General features: G+C 42.3%; 1 protein-coding gene across 2 annotated transcripts in view; it reads right to left on the bottom strand.

Annotated features, from left to right (window-relative positions):
- Ide (insulin degrading enzyme) overlaps positions 1–22,297 on the bottom strand; it is a 100,623-nt gene that overhangs the window by 18,218 nt on the left and 60,108 nt on the right. Inside the window, exons 12-19 of one of the 2 annotated variants that reach the window (XM_059258665.1) lie at positions 18,967–19,069; positions 16,381–16,503; positions 14,003–14,085; positions 9,753–9,897; positions 7,711–7,821; positions 6,830–6,950; positions 4,886–4,977; positions 3,876–3,987 (exon numbers count right to left, since the gene is read on the bottom strand). In XM_059258665.1, the coding sequence (XP_059114648.1) occupies positions 3,876–3,987; positions 4,886–4,977; positions 6,830–6,950; positions 7,711–7,821; positions 9,753–9,897; positions 14,003–14,085; positions 16,381–16,503; positions 18,967–19,069 (890 nt within the window). Of the gene's footprint in view, positions 1–3,875; positions 3,988–4,885; positions 4,978–6,829; positions 6,951–7,710; positions 7,822–9,752; positions 9,898–10,376; positions 10,522–14,002; positions 14,086–16,380; positions 16,504–18,966; positions 19,070–22,297 lie in introns of both variants that reach the window. The other variant, XM_059258659.1, reaches the window with a different exon arrangement.

The following is a 22,297-nucleotide window of genomic DNA, read 5'->3' as shown; positions in this document are numbered from 1 at the left end:
GCAGTGAACCATGTGAACCATGACCACGCCTAACAGTGACTTTGAAGTCTCCAAAAGATGATGGGACCCCACAATGATGATTCCATCAGGACTATAATAACACCACCAAGCTGACAAACATCACCCAAAGATCAGCTTTGGGGCTCAGGACAATATCAAGATGGCTAGCTAAGATGATCCAGCCTCACAGACTACTCAAACAAGGACTTGACACAAGCCCTATTATTTCACATTATGCAGAGACTGTACAACAAATGATACAGCTATCTCTCCCAGGACTTGACAATAACCCAAAAATTTTCTTTTCAGAATCCCCTAAAGATGCCTTCACCCCCAGACAGCAGGAAGTAATTTGAAGAACATGATGCCCACATTCCCAAGAGGTGGGGGTGGGTGGCTTTTGGCCTTTCGATGGGTTATGGATAATTGTCATTGTTTAGGATGGTTGGGTACAAGTTGTTAATTGATAATGGCCAGGAAAAAAAACTAAACAAAGGAAATTAGATTCAGGGTTCTTGTTTGAAAAAAAAAAAGGATATAGATATGATAAATTAAAAGGGAAAATTATTGAATTTATTCTGAAAAGAAAAAAGGGAGGATATGGAAATGATAAGATAAAAGGTAGATTATTGAATCTACATTTAAAAAGCAACTACTAGTTTTAAATATTTTACGTTGGATTGAATTTTTGTATATTATATACAAATTATGTATATTGATACAGATTTGAGATTGATTTTGTTAGAAAATACTGTACATATATTTCTCATCCTGTTCAAGGTATTGTACCTACACAGTTCATTTAACAATGTAATGCAAATTTCTAGTCCTTGAAAGTTATTACCAACTAATATAAATAGAATATAAAGAAATGCAAGCTAATAGTCACCTATTACATTTGAACTTGTCATATTAGGTATGTTTTTAAGGTCAAACAGAAATATATTTTAGATAGACAGGTCATCTTCAAACATTTCAGAGATCTACAGAATATGGCATTAAAGATGTTTTAATAATATAGATTCTATTTTTATGACAATGAGACATGTCTGCTCCTGGCACCAGGAGCTTATTTTCTTTGTGGCAAAAGTTAGCCACTGGGTAAGAAAGTACCCTTGCCTCGACTGCTGGCAGTATGCTGTCCAAAATAGACAAGCAGGACACAAAAGGACTGCCGAACTTTGCCAAAACAAAGGAGGACAGCCCTTCAGGAAATCCTGCTTCACAGATGAGTGTGTCAGGTATGCTAGGCCTGTAAGCCGAAGATGGATGCACCAATGTTGCAGAGGAACCTTGGGTGACTATACAGGCAGCCAGCTGTTTCTGTCATTTCCCACATTTTTTGGAAGTCATTTGTTTGCACTTCCTGCTTACTCAGTTAATATTATTTCCTTCTTGGGTCTCTGAGGCAGTTGAAGATTAGATAACTATAGTTATAGTTTTCCTTGTTAAGAAATTCAGAAAAGAAACTCACTAAAGAGGTGTAAAATGTGTAAGTTTGAAAGACGTCAAAAGATAGTTTTGGGTTGGTAATACAAGTTAGGATAGAAAGTGAATCAGGTACAACATTTTGGACTCACCAAAATAAGAAAATGGAATATATTCTCTGAATTTGTCAAATGTTTATGGCCTGGACATTGTTAATGTAATTCTTAACTGTATACATTGTATATACTTATTGTATATAGTTTTTCTTATATTAGTTATAACCTTTTATTATTTTAGACAAAAAAGGGGAAATGTGGTGATATATTGTGTACCCTAATAAAATTTGCCACTAGATTAAACATAGAGGCCAGGCAGTAGTGGCACACACCTTTAATCCTAGCACTCTCGAGGCAGAGATCCATCTAGATCTCTGTGAGTTCAAAACCATCCTGGACTACATGAGATTGACTAAGTCTAGGAGAGAAAACAGAGCCAGGCAGTGGTGGCACACACACCTTTAAGCCCAGGAAGTGATGGCTGGGCGGAGAAAGGTCTATAAGGAGGTCTATAAGAAAGGTCTATAAAGGTGTGAGGAGACAGGAACTAAAGGCTTTTTGGCACAAATGTCTCTTTCAGCTAGAGGCTTTTTCAGGCTGAGGAGTTGGTGAGGTAAGAGGCGGTGGCTGTGGCTTGTTCTTTTTTTTCTCTGATCTTTCAGCATTTACCCCAATATTCTGGGTTTTTATTAAAAGACCTATTAGAAATTCGAGCAACAGGGGGACCTAGTGGAAGGAAGTTACATCTTTGAAAACATGTGCTTGAAAGTGAAACTGGGACCCTGGCCTTCCCCTTCTCTTCCTCTTCTGACAGCCATGAGGTAAGGACTCCTTCACCATGTGCTCCTACCATGATATTCTGCTTTGTTATAAGTACACAAGCAAATGGCCAACTACCCATTACCTGGAACTTTTGAAACTGTGAGTCAAAATGAACTGTTCTCCATATTTTATATTGGGTATTTTGTCAGTTACGCAAAACTGACTAAAACAGAGCAGTATGATAGGCCTTGGGAGAGGAGCAGAATACAGACAAAGGTCCCTGAGAACTGGGGAAAGGGAACACCGTTTCAGGAGGTAGAAGAGCTGTGAGCAGGGCACACAGATAATGTATGCCCAGGGAACACCAACACTGAAGCATGGCCAAAACGTCGTATCAGTGCCCCCATTCTTGGTCTAGTATGCTCCCTATTATAGTTTTCCACACTGAAATGATGTTCATCAGGTTTTTGTATCAAAAGAAGCCACTGTTAATGTAACTATAATCAGATACTGTAAAGCCCAGCATATAAATAAAAGTATTTCCCAAATAAACATGTAAGGAATATGTTGTCACCTGCACTTGTGACTATTCTAAAACTATTCCTGCCAACGATTCCAATGCTTGCAATGAGTGCCATGATCTCAGCTGCTGCTTAGCGGAGTCTCATTTATCCCGGGCTGGTTTCTAACTTACAGTCTTGTCTTCTCATTATCCTGCTTCCACTTCCCAAGTGCTGAGATTATAGACGCACTACCACACCCACTTTTAGTCTATGCTAGGATCAAATCAAAGGCTTTGTGTGTACTGGGCAAGCACTCTAAACCACATCCAGCCCAGCTTTCTTTTTTTCTTTTAGACAAGATTCTCAATACGTAGCCCTGGCTAGCCTGAAAGTCACCAAGTAGCTCACCCTGGTCTTGAACTCACAGACCCAATTGCCTCTGTTTCCCAAGTCACCACCAGACCCGGCAAGATGTGTGTGTGTGTGTGTGTGTGTGTGTGTGTGTGTGTGTGTACCTGTGGAGGCCAGAGGGCATCAGATCCCCTGGAATTGGAGTTACAGGTAGTTTTAAGCCCTCAACTTGAGGTGCTGGGAACCAAAGTCAGGTCCTTTGCAGGAGCAGCACATGACCTTACCTGATGAGCCACTTCTCCAGCCCTCACAATTCATATCTCATTAGCTGTATGATAGGTTTTTGTTTTTGTTTTTGTTTTTCATTTTTTTAGTTTTTTGTTTTTGTTTTTTTTTTTTTGAGACAGGGTTTCTCCATGTAACAGTCCTAGCTGTCTTGGAATTCTCTCTGAGTGCTGGGATTAAAGGTGTGTGCCACCACTGCCCAGCAGATAGTTTTATTCTCTAACTCTTCTATATTCAAGTACTAGTGAATTACAATATCAATCTCCTCAAAATTACTGCCTATCTTCAATTTCATGAACATGGCTCACCAACCAGAGAATCCTTGGGAAAAATTACCTACTTGAAATCATATTTCTATAAATAACAGAGGCTTCCTGTAGATCTTTGACATGAAACCATATATTATTTTCCACGTGTCTTCAACTCATTGTAACAAACCACATTACTCTGTAAGAGCAGTCCATTTTCAAAGTTATAACATCTCACTTACTGTCAGGGAGCTGGACTTCTCTGTACCGAACTAGCTGACTTGGAAGGAGAGGCTTGGTGTGAGCATGCTCAATAAGGGTGTCCTCAACCATCTGCATAATTCCTAATGCAGCCTGAAAGAGACAAAATATCACAGCATATTATAAAAAAAATACGAGTTTATCTTGTCTGTGAAAATCAAAACAGCATAATGGATAGCCCATTACAATGATGAAAACATACTTAAGTAGCTTAATGATCATAAAAATAGATTTTTAAGTATTAATTTAATTCTATGCAATGGGTAAAAATTGAGTTTGTCAATCAATATGGTAGTAGTGAAAAGAAATAGAAATCCAAGCAATCACCTACATAGTACTGATACAGGGAATAAAGGCATTTCTGAAGATGGAGGGACTGGTAAGGCAAAGTTAGTTCCAGTCAGTAATCTCCAGCATAGAAGTCAAACAGCAGAGATAAACCTAGGAGTGTACTGTGAGTTAAACAAGGCTGAACAAGCGATCTGATCTGGCTTGCTGTTTTGGAGCACACCTCGGGCATACTGTTTTAAAGGCCATATAGAGTGTTAGGCCGGAAGGGCTCTTGAGACAGACTGCCACGGGGATTTTGTAGTGTTTCCCTTGTGCTGTTTAATCCTGTAACCCATGGTGCAGGTGTTGCTACCCCTCTGGCTTGCAGAGCAGAGGGGAGACATTTTCCTAAGACTACAGATCTAGCGCGTGGCAGTGTCGGGGCTTGAATGCAGGCTGCCTGCTTCTGCATTATGCGAGTCTGCACAGAGTAGGGATAATTAGTCCCATTCCTTCATGACTGCACGGGCCCGGCAACAGCAGCAGACACTTATGAGCCTCAGCTAACTATCACAATTCGATTTCTTGCATGTCCTTCCTACCTTCTTCCAGAGAAAACTGGTTAATCCTAATGTGCTCAGCATTGTGCTGCTTAAGTCTTGAGACAGAATAGAGGAAGTAACCTCTTACAGTGACCCACAAAAGACTGCTAAAGCTTCACCTGCTTTGTTATGTTGCCATGGAGAAGGGCTTCGATGTGCAGCCGAGACAGTAGCTGAGGTATGAAGGCCTTAAGTCGGGGTAGGGTAACATCTGCAAATGAGTAAGAAATAGTAAGATCTGCATATAAAGTTCAAAACAAACAAAACTTTTGTATTTGAAATAATTCCAGATTTATATAAGACTTGCAAACATACTAGAATTCCTTGAGACCCTTCATCCAGTTTTGTCTAATGCTATCATCTTTCATTAACCATAACATGATTATCAAAACCTAAGCAATCAATACTGATATGTACTATGTTTTTTTTCAAGGTCCTATAGATCAAACCTAAGGCTTTGTATGCTAGGCAAGCGCTCTGGCACCCAGCTAATACAATACTGTTAACCCAAGTACAGGCTTTATTTGGATTTCAGTCTTACTGTGTAGCGCTGGCTGATCTAGAACTTGCTATGTAGACCAGGGTGGCCTTGAACTCATCAGGATCTACTTGTCTCTGCACCAGAGTGCTGGGATTAAGGTATGTCCCAACAATCCTGGTCTTGGATTTCAGTTTTCACACTTACGTCCTTTTTCTCTCCAGGATCTAATCTATAATCTTACATTACAATTAGCTGCCACGCATCCTCACTGTCCTCTCACTGGGGACAGTTCCCCAGAACTCCTTTATTCATCCCATGTCTTCTCAAGATCAAACCTCATCTATGCACCAGCAGGAAGAAGCACTACAGAGGCAACGTGCATAAAGTGCATGAGGTGGGTGTGCCACAGTACCGGATATGATATCACAAATTACCGATTAAGGTGGTGTCTGCCAGGCGTTTTCACTGTAAATGTACTATTTTACTCCTTAGGTAATAAAATGTACTATTTCACTCCTTAGGGAGTGACTCGTGTATGTTCAACAAGCAATTTGGAAGAGCCTACTACCAAAGCCTAATAAAGCCAAATTTTCCCATTAGAATTAATGTTTGGGGGAATGTTTGAGACTGTATAAATATAGCTTCCCTCAAATTTTTAAATTAAATTTTTTTTACTTTACCTATCTGTTTACTTATTTATCTATCTATCTATCTATCTATCTATCTATCATCTATCTATCTATCTATCTATCTATCTATCTATCTATCTATCTATCTATCTAGGGTGGAGAGTAGCAACTCATGAATGTGGTGGTGTTGAACGTAGGGGTCAGTTCTCTCCTCCCACCACATGGGTACTGGGGATCCAAGTCAGGTCATCAGGCACGGTGGCGAGCACCTTTACCATTGAGCAATCTCACTAGCTGAATTTCCCTCAAATTTTTACTAATTTTAGCATCTGTAAGTGGACACTGCCTGTGGCAATTGTTATATAGTATCCCAGTAGAAATTTTCCTACTTCTCACATTCCTTTATACGTGCTGGTCCTTCTTTAGGAACTAATTTACATTAATTAATTAAATACCTATGATGGGTCAGACATTTTACAGATGTTATCTTAAATACAAAAGTATGAGCTACTATCTTAATTTTAAAGGTTTTTACACACACACACACACACACACACACACACACACACACACACACACGCCCGCATGCACACACGCACGCACGTGGGGAAACTGTTTCTTTTCTAAAGTCACTGAGCTATAAGTCGCTGCAGAACTGGAACATGGTCCACCTCCCACTGTGCTGCCTAGGGAACCCCTTCTCTAGCTTCCTAGCATAACACTCACCCTTCCCATCTTTATTAAAATGATCTTTCTATTTCCGCTTCCCAACTCTAGTCCCTCATCCAGAAACCCTTCTAGTCGATCCCTGTTTAACCTACAGGCAGGGCTGGGTATGGAGGCGGTTGGTAAATGTCACTTGACCGTACTGAGTTCTGAGGTTCTTGCTACCCAGCCCGTAAAAAGCAGAATGACTAGAATCAGGGCAGAAAACTAAGCAGAAGGAGTCTCACCGTCCAGGGCTTCTTTTAACTCATCTTTAGTCCAGGCCACTTCGGTCATCAGCAAGCGGAGGTAGTACATGGCATGCTGGTGGGGCTGCTCAGCCCGGAAATTGTTAAGCGATCGCATATACTAGGCAAGGGAAGCATGGGTTCATTAATTTTCAAAATCAGCCACAACCCAGTTTCTTTTACATGAATTGTGTGTAACTGGAATGAAAGGATGTTTACTTCTTCCACTTCTATATCATTAGGCACAGTAGCTATCCTTCTTAGACTCTTAAACTGACGGGCATGCATTTTCATCGTCCAGGCCGCAGCTTTACCTCTGGCATCTGATGTGTATCTAAATGCCTTCCCTATGGGACATCTTGCAGGCCTCAGAAAGTAAATCCCAGGGATCCCTGGATACCACACAGCTCCAGGGTCTCCATCAGCAAGTAACCTGGTAGTAGCTAGCCATTGGATGCTCAACTGAAAACTGACAGTTTATTATAGCATATAAATGAAGGTCTTCGTTGAAAGTAGCTATCCATTCTGCACTTCCATTATTGGGCCAAACACGACATGGATTTCAGTGGAAGACACGTCAACCGGAAAGGGTGCACTATACAGTAAGAAAGCTCTCTGGCAGGCAGCCCTCCATCTACCCAAGCATGCATTTGCCTGAAATGAAGCCACTGGAGCTCCCCCAGGGTTAGTCCAACGACTCTCGTAGGACTGAGGCTGACAGTCGGGGCACACGAGTGGGCTCAGCTTTCTAAGCAGAATACGGCAAAGGCAATGACTCAGGCTACAAACGCTTTTCCCACAATCCTCTCTCCATTATTAGCCATTTTTATAATATGACAAAACAACTGTATTAATAAAAGTTATGGAAACATAAGACTTACCGCCTCTTTGATAATTTCAAATCTTTTTTTATCAATCTCAAAAGTAGCCATTTTTTCGGTAATCTTCTTTAGCAAAATTGGCTGTTTGTCATTATAACCTTTCACTGAGAGCTACGGAGACAGTTGAAGGCATTAATATGATAAGCTTAATGTAACACTAGTCATCTTCACATTAAACAATGCCCTTTCCCCAAATGTCAACAGAAGGTAAACTCACCTGATGCCAAACTACAGCGGCACCTACCACACCATAACATTCATGTTCTCACTGCATCAAGTTTAATTACAGAATGTGTTTTAAATTTTATCTTCTTTTTGGTGTTGGAGACTGAACTCCAGGTCCATGCTAAGTTTACACTCCACCATGGAGCGACACCCAAAGCTCCTAAATTTTATCTAAGAAAGACTCTCTGATGAACAGTAGAATTAATACTTAAAAAAAAAAAAAGATTTATTTGTTTTGTATACAGTGTTCTGCCTGCATGTATGCCTGCAAACCAGATCTCATTATACAGATGGTTGTGAGCCACCATGTGGTTGCTAGGAACTCAGGATCTCTGGAAGAGTAGCCAGTGCTCTTAACCTCTGAGCTATTTCTCCAGCCCCAGAATTAATACTTTTGTGACTGTAGTAAGAAGGCAAAAATCACAGGGGACTGTTACCTAGGTCTTGGACACATTCCAAAACTGTTTAGAAATAGTTAAATAATCAGGTCTGGCTGGGTGTAACTAGGAGGCCAGGGAGTCCCAGGCCCCAGTTTGGTTTACTCAGCCAGTTCCAGGCCTGTCAGAAACACGCAGCAAGAACTTGACTCAACTACCTGCCTCTTCTAAGGAAAAAAAATCATCTTTGGAAAAGTCAAGCAATCCTAAGTTTCTATTTCATAGCCTGACACTGCCCATTCAGTGTTACTCAATAAGGCACTACAATCTTAACTAGCTGCTTATTTTATAAGTTCTGCTGATGTTCTAAATGCCAATGGCAAACTAACTGTAGGGAAAATAAAGTGGACATACTATGAGGATTTCACCTTAGAATCATTTACTTTCCCAGCCTCTGAAAGCCTCAGATTCAGAAAGCACGGCACAGGGAGGCTGTGATTACATTTCTGTGTGCAGGACCTGGAGGGACACAGGGTACCCTGCAGGAGGAATGTTGGGCAAGAGCCGTGGCTGGAGCTACAGAAAGCACGTTGTGCACTCTATGAACTACAACTATCAGGAAGTCTGCTTTATCACAAATAAATGCTAATACGCTGCTGAAAGCCACTAGTGAGAAGCAAAGTAGACTATTACTTTAATACTTGTGGTTAATTTTAACCTTTGAGTCTCAATCTGTAGAACTGAAAATGGTTAGACGATATGTATTCTTATACATTAAACAACAGCTACCAGAAAAATAATGTTGGTAAAAAGAAAAAGAACACTACTGCAAAATAAATGAAAATTTAAAACCTTTTGTGTAAGATTTGGGACATGTGATCATCTCAGTTTTTACTAAAGATATACTTTCAAGATCAGTGAGAATGAATGTGCGCCATTAAATGGATGTTAGCTCAAAACTGAGATATCATCAAGGGGAGGATGCAGGAATAACACATGTAAAACAGTTAATAAGACGTGCCAGACAATAAACTGCCAGGTGGATCTCAACACAGGAACTTTCTATTGCTGTCTATAGAAATAAAAGACGCTTATGTAATTCAAGCACCACAACAATAACAAATAGCTTTTACTTATAAATAGAAAAGGACTCAAATACACTGGGAGGAAAACATGCTTTTAGGATTAATATGTTAAACATCTCAAACAGAACATGCACAGACATGTAGCACACATACATGTTCACAAGATGCACTGAGTTTTCCCAGTCATTTATTAGTAGGCTAATACTAATTCGAATCTTTCAGTTATTTGAAAAGTGCATGAAGAAAACCATCAACCTTCCTGTTTAAAGGTGCAGACGTTAATAGTTTTCCCAAGCTCAACAGAAAGCTTTCCCAGTGTGGCTGGCGCCTTTTCTTCAGTTTGCATTTTACTTACAAGTATTGCATTCATCCCTGATGCAATGGCATAGCTCAAACCTGACAGGCGTGCTGCATATGTATACTCTTTTAAATCATCCTTCAATAACCTGATAAACAGGTATGTCATGTTGCAATGGAGAGGATCAGCATAAATGTAGCGACTAACAAAAAGAAAAACAAAAGAGATGCTTTGATACCTCAAATGGTGGCATGGTAATGAAGAAACATGACCGAAGAGTATGGATATGCAGCCTCATGGTCTGGCTCCTAAGGAAACAGGATAGGCCAACCTCATATTTTACAGAGAGATGATTTCATTCTGCTGTTCTGAAGCTCAAGATTTCAGATACAGAATGGGTGAGAGCTAAACCTGGATTGGGCACAATTTTGTTTGAGGAGGAAAAATGATATTCTGATGAAAGATGTTAAAAAAAAATCAAGGAGACTCTGCATACTATGAATGGTACACAGTGGAATGTTAGAATAAAAGCTAACTTAAAAATTAAATAAAGAGGAAATATGGTAAGCCATAAAGATTTTTTTAAAAGAAATTAAACTCATACCCACAATTCAAAATGCTTCCATCAAATCAATATAAAAAACGTTGATGAGTGGAAGGCTCTGAGACATGGGTACTTACATACATCCCATAGATGGTATTTTGGAGGTCATAGCTCAGGCCCGCTAGCTCTGCTGCATATGCATACTCGTTGAGAGAGTCTTTGAGGAGCTCAAGGTACAAATAGGCCATGTTACAGTGCAAGGGGTCCACATAAGCAAACGGGCTGGAAGAAAATGTTGACAGTGAAAGAGCTGGTTTATTACTTCCCAACGTGCTGTGGCCTTTTGAGACAGGTGAAGAAATTAAGTACTGGTTTATATACTTTCCTGAGGACATGGTTGAATTCTTGAATTCATCTGTTTCTTTTTGTCATGAGGAAGAAAAGGTCTGAGAAAGAAGATGTCAGCAATATGCTATATGTGTGCACTGCCGGCAGTGAAGAGAAGATCGTGTAACAGGGCAGCGGTCCTCAACCTTCCTACATGGTGGCCCTTTAATACAGTCCCCTCAGGCTGTGGTGACCCCAACCATACAATTATACTTGTTGCTACTTCATAACTGTGCTTTTGCTACTGTTATGAATCGTGATGCAAATATCTGATACGCAGGCTATCTGATATGTGACCCATGTGAAAGGGTCACGACCCACACGTTGAGAACCGCTGGCACAGGAGAACTATCCAACTAGAAAGGAAAGGCAGGTGAGAAAATGAAAAGGTCAAAGGGCACGGCTGTCCTTCAGCTGCTGGGGGAGGCATGACCGGGTGAGCTGATCCAGCGCCAGTGTGTCTTCTCTCCACAAGGTACACTCTTAAAGTACAGAAATGCGAGCCTGGGAAACCTGTGTGCTCTAACTGTATGGCCTTCAAGAGAAAGACTGAAAAGCACTGTGAAGATGTGAGCTTACCCCCAATCAACAGAACGAGAGTACTATCAGAACATTAATAAAGTCTGTCATGTAACTAACTGCAGCTAGGATTAGAAAAACATTAGAGAATAAAAATATTTATGTGGGGGTGTGAAAGGAGAAGAAACAATGGTTAAATAGACCAGACGTCGACTTTCACCTCTCAGACAGGAAGCTATTTTCCCCAGGGCACCTGGGTTGCCGACACCAGAGTTTGGGATTCAACCAAAGTTAGACAACCTGCTTAGTAGACTATACAACACCGCTTACCTTTATCAGCACCAAGGAAAGAGCCATGCATTCAACAGTATGTGTCACCACACACTTAACTACCGTGCTCTCTAGGCACTGAGAGCAGATAAGGAGCAATCGGGCAAAATTCCGAGTGCTCAGAGCTTATAGCTTAATGGAAGAGACAAGCGATATGCTCAAGCCTGATATACCAGGCGGTGTTAGGGTTAAGGGAAACAGGGAAGGGAAACTACTCCATTAGGTAAGACAGTTAAAATTAGGCCAGGGTGACAAGGGGCCCACTGGGCCTGCACCCAAAGCAAGCAGGGGAGCAAGCCTTGGGGAGATCTGGCAGGTGGACAGGAGAACTTTCCTGACTACTGCTCCAGACCCAAGGAATGTGCTTTCTGCCTCAGCTGGGAGCAAAGGAAAAGTTCTCTTCTATTTGTAGCACAGTAACTGCACTGCACTGCGCTGCCCTGCCCTGCCCTGCACTGCACTGCACTGCACTTGGATGCACTGAGCAATGCCAACTATTTTATCCAAGTTAATAATAAGGCAAAAACAACAAAAATGCTTAGGCACTTGGAAAATTAAAATCAAAGAGAAAAATCTAAATGGGTGTTGCCATTTAATTCTCTCTTTTAAAAAACATATTCATCTATCTGTGTGCATATCTATTATCTATTATATGGCACATATAAAATTCGGAAGTCAACTCGTGGTAGCTGGTTCTCTCCTGCCATATGAGTTCCAGGACTGAATTGAGTTGTCAGGCTTGGTGGGAACACCTTTACCTGCCGAGTTAATTTTCTTACAGTATTGCATATAATGATAAATGTTCTTTAGACAGTGAGCAGCTTTGAACTTAAGGCAACATGCACGCACGCACGCACGCACGCACGCACCATAGGAGGTTGTTGGGGTGAATGAGAGTGCTAGCCGATCAAAACCCAAGTAACGCCATGACAAAGTCCCAGCAATGTCTTTGGCAACTAGAGTACCATCAGGTGGGGCTGAAAGTCAGTAGTGCCAAGATTGGTGGTTCAATGCCATCTGACTCAAGCTTAGAAAAGAATTACAATGTCCTAAAAAACCGAGTCACACAACTATGTGTGCAGGGCACTGGAGTAGACAACAGGATCCCACTGGAATATGTGAATTCTGGCTCAGATACGGCAATCAGATACTACACATGTACATAAGGGTCACTAAACATACATAATTTCATCTTAGTTCTAAAAAGGTGAAAGAACACACACAACATACACATACAATTTCTTTCTTTTCTTTTCTTTTTTTTAGTTATTCAAGACAAGGTTTCTCTTGTCTTGCCCTGGCTGCCCTGGAACTTGCTCTGTATGTAGACCAGGGTGGCCTCAAACTCACAGAGATCCACCTGCGTCTGCCTCCCAAGTGCTGGGGTTAAAGGTGTCTGCCGCTACCACCACCAGCCAGTGATAAATTCCTTTTTAAGAGAACAATTATTTTAGAAATATAAAATTGTAGTATGTGTCAGGTGTGGTAGTATTCATCTGTAATCCCAACACTAAGGCTAAGACAGGTGAATAGCTAGTCTGTGTGTTAGTTTACATTCTTCTGAAGCATTCTAGGATTCATCAGTTTAAAGCCAGTAACATTTAACTATGAAATGCACATGTCTGAGGATCAGGAAGGTGAAGACTGCAGTTTGCTGACCCTGGTTCAATGTCTGTAATGAGTTAGGTGTTCTCTGGGCTTTGCCCCTCTGAAGGGTAAGCTAGAGCCTGAAGAGCAACTCTGTATTTGTTAGAAGGCTTCATGCACAGACCTCTCTTAAAGGCAAACATCGTTACATGAAGTGTGTTTTGAGTATTATTTAAAAAAACCAAAACCCCACCTCCCTCCTCTTTGTGTGTGTGTATATAAACACATTCATGTGTACATTTACACACACAAACATGTGTATTTGTTTACTCACACCTGTACACACCCCTCGGTGAACACATACACACACAATGCACACACAATGCACACACACACACACACACACACACACACATATATCCCCAGGCAAGTTTCAGAAATTGAAAAAAAAAAATGAACCAAGAAAAACGTTCTAATTATTAATTCTTTCCTTAATGAACCTTCGGATAAATTTATAGCTTCTCCAGATCCCCAAATCCTGAAGGCTAAGAAGCCCCTCCTAATAAGAGCTACCATAAATCAATTCAGCTAAAGGGAATACTCATTAATGCAAGGAAGAAATAACTTTGGTTCTCAGCTCTTTTTTTTTTTTTTTGGTTTTTCGAGACAGGGTTTCTCTGTGCAGCTTTGCGCCTTTCCTGGATCTCGCTCTGTAGACCAGGCTGGCCTCAAACTCACAAAGATCCACCTGCCTCTGCCTCCCGCGTGCTGGGATTAAAGGCATGCGCCACCAGCGCCCGGCCGGTTTTCAGCACTTCTTAGCAGCCTTTTCTTGTCTAGGAAAAATCTAATCCTTATTATTTCAAGACTGGAAGCTCAAGAAGAGAAAACTCAACAAAAACGTAATTGTTGATTTCCTAAGTCAGATTCAACTACATACCTGAAAAACTCAAAGTTGAGACAAGCTTTCGGCAAGAAAAATTTATCATCTTGCTTGAACCACAGCTTACTCATGGCTGTATCCTGTGACAGAGAAACAGCTTGGTTAGGGAAACAGAGGCACATTCCATAAAAGTATCTGCTCAAAGCACTCTTCAAGTTGAGGGGCAATGGACACTATTCTGAGGCACCCAAGTTAGCAAGCAGAACAGAGAGATTGCCAGCCCCTGTGGCAGAGAGAAGCCACTCCTCTACGTCCCTTGGATAGGGAGATGTGAACATGGTGGAGGAGACAGATGGCAGACATTGGTACCAACTGTTCTGGCACCAACTTTCTAGACACTGGGAGCCCAAGAGACACAGGACGCCTGTAGGATAGGAGTGTCAGCCAGCCTCTAGGGTGATCCATAACCCCACTGGCTAGGATTCACACCCTTGTATAGTCCTGCTCTAATCAGAATTCATCTGCCTAAATGACAGAAAATGCCAGACTCATGGTATTCCACCCCCAAGACTCAACTGTGAGACTGGCAGCCACCTTGCTCACTGACATATCCCTTTCAGTCAGTCATCTGGGGAAAGCCAGGTATCATGTCAAACAACTCTACAGAGCTGGCAAGTTCACATGCTGAAGACCTAAGGCCTGTTAACAACCACAAAACTGAACCCGGGAGAGAATTCTCCAGCCCTGGCTTAGTCTTTCAAGGAGTAAAACCGCAGACAAGACTTCAACCATAACCTCATTACAGAACTTGAAACAGAACTACTGACTCATGTCATTTCCAGATCCCTGGCCCTCAGAAAGTGGATCTTGTGGTTTTATCTGGCTTTTAAAAAGATGCTTGTGGTTTTAAAGCTGATAAGTTTTAGAATAATTTATTGCAGTAAAATGCTGCAGTAAAAAAAACACACACACAAAGATGAACACTCTAATAATAACTTATTTCACTTATTCCATACCAAGCATGCTCTCAAATGTTCATTTTAAACCTTGAAATCCTCTTAAGGAAATAAACAATTTCGTGTGCTCACCACTTTACCCTGAGAAAACATTTAAAGCAGTCAGCCAGGCATGGGGGCATGACTGCAATGCCGGAATTCGGAAGGCTGGAGAGGACTGATGAGGCTAGTTAGCTACGTCAGGTGCAAGGGGAGCCTGAGCTACTGACAGAGGCCCTGTCCGAAAACACAAGGCCTAAGGACATAGCTTAGTGGTCGAGTTTTTATCTTGCATGTGCAATGCCCTGGGTTCAAGCCCCAGAACTGTACAAACAAATAAATCGATAAAGAGTGAGAGGAACATAGTGCAACAGTAAATGTGTGCTTAGAACAGCGAGTGAGAGCATAGTGCAACAGTAAATGTGTGCTCAGCACAGCGAGTGAGAGCATAGTGCAACAGTAAATGTGTGCTCAGCACAGCGAGTGAGAGCATAGTGCAACAGTAAATGTGTGCTCAGCACAGCGAGTGAGAGCATAGTGCAACAGTAAATGTGTGCTCAGCACAGCACAGCCCTGTGTTCTCTAACACCTCCACCCAAAAGTGAAAATTAATAAAAACAGTTCTCCTTTGCTTAACCATAATTCATTAAAGTCATCTTCAAAGAAAAACAGATGTCTCATTAATAACCTATTAAGATAAATTAAATTTCATGTTCCTAAACAATGATTCTTGTCTTATAAACTTCATCTGGCTAGTAGGTCATTTAAAGATAAAAAAAAGAAGGTAGTGTCTACAGTCACGAGTTTGTTAAGTTTAGAAACAAGAATACGCTGCAACTTTTTACACACTTTATCCAAGGTGTGAAATAATGACATGAAAAGAACATTCTGGAAAAGGAGGGGAGGCCTGTCAGTCACCCTTCCCCGACTTGTAACTCCAGGAGCTCCATGCAGCAACTATCCTACTCAGAACCTTTGTATTTGGGGCAGCAAACCTAACAGCTTCCCTCAGGCAGACTCCTCCAGGCTTCTGACCTAACCTTGCAGTGAAGGGGCTCACACCTACTTCTTTATCAGATCTTCAGTGGGCATGAGGAAGAGGGACCTTTCAACAGACTTACACTCGATTAGAGCTGCTGCATTTTTAACTTCACAGATTTCTTGTGTTCTTTTATAGCATTTCTGTTACCGCATAGGATGTGATAAATCCTAAACCGACAAAGTACCCGATGTAAGAGACTGCCTCTTTCTATTTCTCCATGTAGTAGGTCTGACCTTTAAACTTAAAACCACTGATTCTGTGGTATGGTAGCATATGCCTACAGCACAAGAAACTCAGGGGCTAAGGCAAGAGGATCACTAATCCCCCCAGGAGTTGGGTAACATAAGAAGAAACCCCCATCACAAACAAACAAACAAACTACCGAGTCAACGTATTACCTTAATAAGAGCAGGGTATGGTGTTGCATCTTTTTCTAATGATAAAATCTCAAAATTTGTAGGAATAAATTCATTCTTTGTTGGAAGTTTAAATTTCCCGTTCAGTTCAGCATTTTGCCATTTCTAGATGAATAATAAAACACACACACACACACAAAAGCGATTATGAATATAACTCGAGTTAAAAACCCTGTCTTTGGGCTGAGGCTAGGCCCTGGTTGGACTTTCAGCACCACACTGCAGAGCTCTAAGTGCCATCTGAGCACACGGTTCACTCACTCTGCCATCCTAGTACTCGGGAAGCAGAGGCGGACACCAGCCTGGCTGACTCCTCAGCCAGCCGGGCTAGATAATGAGACCCCAACTACAAATAACGAAAAAAGGTGTCTTCGCTCAACGTAAGCAAACAGGAAGGAGCCCTGTCATACATGAAGGGGCTACAAGCAGAATCAGTAGATGCTGATGGATTTTCATGCAACTTGAGTATATCTTTCTGGTACTAAGAGAGATTTTACATTCATCCATACATTTTTTTTTCCTTTCTGCAGCTTCTAATCACCTGGTTAAAGAAAAATCTGAGTCTGTGGAATACTGAGAAGCTGATGGGATCATATTTGCTCTAACTCTTTAAAAAATTATCATCTACACAGGGATATTTAAATCCACACTTTCAATTTGTTGTTGCCTCCATTTATGGCCTGAAGGCCAGGCTAACTGGAGGCTTCTTCAACTTTGGTACTTTTTATTTTTTCCACTGATTTATTTTGTATGCAACCGCAGGCACACCACAGTGCCATTGTGGAGGTCAGAGGATAACCTGTAGTAATCAGTTATCTCCTCCTTCCATGCACCAGGTGGATTCTGGGGACTGAAGTTGGTAGCAAGTGCCTTTACCCACTGAGCACTCCCACAACTCATCACTTCAGTCTTAAGGCCTGGTGGGTATTTCTTCCAGAAGACATGCAAACTATTAGGTAAGCCAATAATTCGAGACAAGGTTAAAACAAAGACAAGATTTAAGTTGAGATTGACACATGACCTGCTTCCAACAGCTAAGCAGGACAGACCACAGGTCAAAGACTGTCGAACCCTAATTTACACACTGTATTGGCTGGAGAGATGGCTCAGCTGTTAAAGGCTCAGGCCCACAATAAAAGGCTTTTTATTATTGAAAACCTAAAGGGGTAAACAAGATGCAGTCACTTGTCACCTAGCTGAAATGCCACAGCTTTGTAAGTGCTACAGTTCGAATTTGGGGTCAACACACATGATATTTGGCACGGGCAGAGTAGAGATGTTGACCAGTTTTTAAGCTGCAATCTGTCTCCAGAAAGGCTGAGCTGAGGCTAGTAAAGACACATCAAGCCATCTCACTGCTGAACTTCCAGATGAACTTCAAAAAAATTCTCCAGGGCCAGGCTGTTCACACACCTTTAATCCCAGCATTTGGGATCTCATGCCTTTGATCCCAGTACTTGGGAGGTGCACTCGGGAGGAGGAAACAGGAAGTATTTTCTGGGTGGAGACAGGAGCTCATCCCCTTTTTGGCTGAGGAACTGGTGAGATTAAGAGGTGGCTGTGGCTTGCTCCTTTGTCTCTCTGATCTTTCAGCATTTACCCAGATATTTGGCTCCAGGTTTTTATTATTAAGACCAATTAGAATTTATGCTACACAGCATTGACTGAAAAAAGCTGAGTTTTCTTCAGTTTAGGAACATGGACTTAGTTGCATGCCAGAGCTCCATAAAGCATCAGTGATATTTTTTTTCTTACATTCTTGCTTTTTTTTAGACCAGAGAGACGGCTCATCAGGTACAGGTGCTGGCCACACTAGCCAGGACACCTGAGCTCCATCCCTGGAACCCATGTGGAGCTAGAAGGAGAGAACTGACCATACTAAGGTGTCCTGACCTCCACACACATATCATGCACCCACAATAAATAAAAATTTAAATATATTTCTTTTCCTGGATTGTCGCTGAAAAAAAAAAAGTTCATTACTTGGAAGGTTTTCTGGTCCTTTTGAGTAATAGACCCAAATTCAACGGTCCACAGCTAACAAGGCAAGAAAGAAAAAGATTCTACATAGCTAAGTAAAGCCTTGGAAAACTGATAAATGTGGAAGAACTCAGTCTAAGCACACTGTTTGGAAATAAATCACACTTCTCTTATACTGACAAAAACGAGTAATCAGACAATGAGGGTAAAACATAACACTACCAAAAAGTCAAGACAGTGTGAGTCCCAGGCAGGACCACAGCACCACCTCTCCACAGCTGACGCCTGTCTTCCATGTCTCCTACTCCCTCACCTCTTGCCTTCCCAGTACTGTGCAACTGTGGTCGCCACACTTCAATGCTTAGAAGTGTTTCATAGCCCTGCCGTTTGATAAACACATGGGAAGGTGCCGGAGCACATTACTTCATGTAAAACCCCACCCTCCAGCTCTCGGTTCCCCTTTCACTCTTCCCAGGACAGTAAGGACAGCGCTGGGCCACCATTCTCCATACTCTGTTGAAGGTTCGAGGGAATCGTGTTCTCCTGGTTCCCCACACCTCAGGCTCATTCACAGGTGACTTAGCCTACCTGAATGACTTCCTCTGGGATAGCTTCCTGCTTGTACTGGGTTCCATACCATTGCTCTGTGCGGTCAGTTTTCCCTTCAAATGATTTGGAAACTATTGCCACCCTTGAGACAGAGGGAAAAGACAAACAAAAGCATGTAAACTTATGATACATATATAGACAGACTCTGACTCATAAAAATGTAAATGATGTCCAAGGACGTGTTGGGCCTTATCCTGCTGCTGTGGTAAATACCAGGCCCCAAAGCATGCTGGGAAGAAAGGGTTGATGTCATCTTGCAGGTCACAGTTCTCCACTGTGTCAGGGCAGGAACTTGGCAGGCAGGAATGGAAACAGAACCACTGCTTCTCATGGCTATCTCAGCTTGCTTTTGAAACAGAACTCAGAACCACTGCCCAGTGGGCTGGACACTCCCCCACCCACATCAACACTAGTCAGGAAAATGGCCGATCGTCTTGACTATAAGCCAATCTGATAGAGGCATTTTCTCAACTGAGGTTCTTTTCTCACACGACCCTAGCTTGTGTCAACTTAACAAAAAATAATCACCTCTTAAAAACCCAATAAATAGGCAACACATGCACAGGCTTCTGATACAGTCCACTATCCTGTGGTTACAGCCCATTGATTTTAGTGTGGAAGAGTGCTACAGGAGAGATTTTTCTAGGCATGCTATTGACTAATTTAAAACAGAACAAAGAACGGGGGTGTGGCACCTCTTTGTAATCCCAGCTGGGCTGGGAGCATCATGAGTTGGAGGTCAGCCTGCTCTGCATAGTTAGACTCTGTCTCAAGAGGGTCCATCTAATGATCGATCACACAGGCTTCAAATGTGGGCTGGAGGTGCAGCTCAGTGTGGAACACGTGGACCAGGTGTGAGGCCGTGGACTCAATCCTTAGCACAGAATTAAAACACCAAGACCCTCCCTTTCCCCACGAACCCAAAGAAACCTTTACTAACTTGTTATTTTCTGCTCTGTGTTCTTTTCCTAGCAGAAACTAACACCAAATTTCTCTACTCTATGCACACTGGTCTGCCTACCACTAGAGGAGAGAACAAGAAGAAACACCCACCACCTGGACTTTTAAAATATCTTTGCTGGGCAGTGGTGGCGCACGCCTTTGACCCCAGCACTTGGGAGGCAGAGCCAGGCCTGTGAGTTTGAGGGTAGCCTGGTCTACAAAGTGAGATCCAGGACAGGCCCAAAACTATACAGAGAAACCCTGTCTCAAAAAAAAACCAAAAACAAACAAATCTATCTTTGATGAGACACCAGAAACTAGCTAAAAGAGAACTCAAATGGGAATTGTCAAGAAATGTAATGTTTTGAATGAGAAATGTCCTCCATAGTTTGAGCATTTGGATGCTTGGTCCCTAGTTGGTAGCCCTGTAGGACGTGTGGCCTTCCTGGAGGAAGCATTTCACTGGGGATGGGTTTTGGACTACTCAAAGACTCCTGCCATTTCCGGTTCGCCCTCTCTGCTCCACAGTTGCACTTCAAGAGGCAAATCTCAGCTTCCCGCCCCTGGTGCCGTGCCTGCTGGATGTCACCACAGTCCCTGCCATGCTGGTCTCTTACGCTTCTGACCAAAAGCCAAATCAAGTCTTCTTCTGTAAGCTGCCTTGGCCATGGCGTTTTAGCACAGCCACAGAAAAGTAACTAACACACGGAGGGAAGGTAGAGGTGAAATGTCCACAGGCAAAGACTATTCTAAGAACCACCGGGCTGCAGATGTACGTCAACAGCAGAGCACTAGCATATCATAGCATAGCATAGCATATCACATCATACTATGAGATATGCTGTAAGTTGACCTCAAGCACCACGAGGAACAGGGACAGGAGAATGGAAGCTTTTTATCAGCAAAATCCATAAGCTTTTCCTGGGGAGCAACATCAGAGACGCTTCTGTCTTACCCATCTACACTGAAATCCACCAGCACAACTCATCTGGGACAAAGCCTGTTTTGAACCTTTTGGATCGAGGAACTCTAGTCAATTAGCTTGTCTGTGGTGGCATGCAGTCAGTTGGTTCTGCTTCTCCCTTATGGTCCAACTCAAATAACTAGGTCTATGCCAGCGCTTATTTGCTTCCATCTGTCCTGAGGCCTTTGGATGGAGCCTCTGCATGCTGCCCTCACAGCTGAAAGCCTATCAAAACACCCTCTGCCCAATACCATTCACTTTCGGAATCTCCCTTTCTTTTTCCATGTCATGTATCATGTATGTGCTGTGCGTATGGGGTGTGTGCATGCATGTGACAGTCTGAGGTGGATTTGTAAATCATCCTCAATGTTCTTCCACTTTATTCACAAGGGCAGGGTCTCGTAATGAAACCCAGAGCTCAGCAATACTGTTAGTCTCCCTAGCTACAGTGCCTCGGGATTCCCTGTCTCTGCCTTCCAAGGCTGGCACTGTAAGTGGTCTACCATGGCCACCTGTCACGTACATGGGTTCTAGTAAGTACTTTAACCACTGGGCCATTTTTCCAGATGCAGAATCATGAGCTCCATTCCAAACTCCTTGTTACACTTCCCAAACAGCAACAGCTAGTTGTCTGAATTACCTTCTATCTCTTATTCATTTTACAGAATAACTGTACTAGGTCTTATCAATCTGCTTTGAGGCAGACACACTAATTAGTTCAACTCACCTATCTGCCAATCTGGACTGGTCTACCTGTCACTGACCATGACCAGTTCTGGAAAATAAGCTACATAAAGAGAAACATATTCCACAAAACACAAGAAAAGAATCAGTTTAAGAGATCAAAGGGTTCTGTTACGATGTCCTCGAGGAAATGCTGTATGCTGACAAGTCAAGACCCTCCCTAGGGGACTGCAAGAGAGCTCAACAGATAGAAGCCTGTGCTGTACTAGCATGGCAGAGTCCGGTCCCTGGAACCCATGTAAGGGCAGGAGGAGAGAACAAACTTCACAAAGGTGTTCTCTGACGTCCATAAGCACTCCACGATAGGCACATGCCCACTCCTAGTGGTGGGTGTGAGAATGGGAAGATCAGGTGGAAAGGTGGAGGGGAGACAGAATCGGGGAAGAGAACGAATTCAACAGCATTTGAAGGGCAGTATGGAAACCTCCTATAATATATGAAGGTGATCCTAATGAAGTCTACAAATAATGAGGGAGACGGAACCATCTTTTGTCACTAAACAAAGCTTTCAGTCCTGAGCCTGGGTTTCATCCAATTGAGTTGTCTGAAAGAGTCCCATGGGAATCCCCAAACAATCCAGGCTATTGTCAAAATAGGTTGCTCTCCACAAACTGACAGCAAGGCCCTACTGCTGAAGGAGATAACACCCACACAACCCAC

This window comes from Peromyscus eremicus, chromosome 1 (genome assembly GCF_949786415.1).
Source record: "Peromyscus eremicus chromosome 1, PerEre_H2_v1, whole genome shotgun sequence".
NCBI lineage: Eukaryota > Metazoa > Chordata > Mammalia > Rodentia > Cricetidae > Peromyscus > Peromyscus eremicus.
The sequence above is the reverse complement of the archived record's forward strand: the minus strand, read 5'-3'. Positions and strand labels throughout refer to the sequence as shown.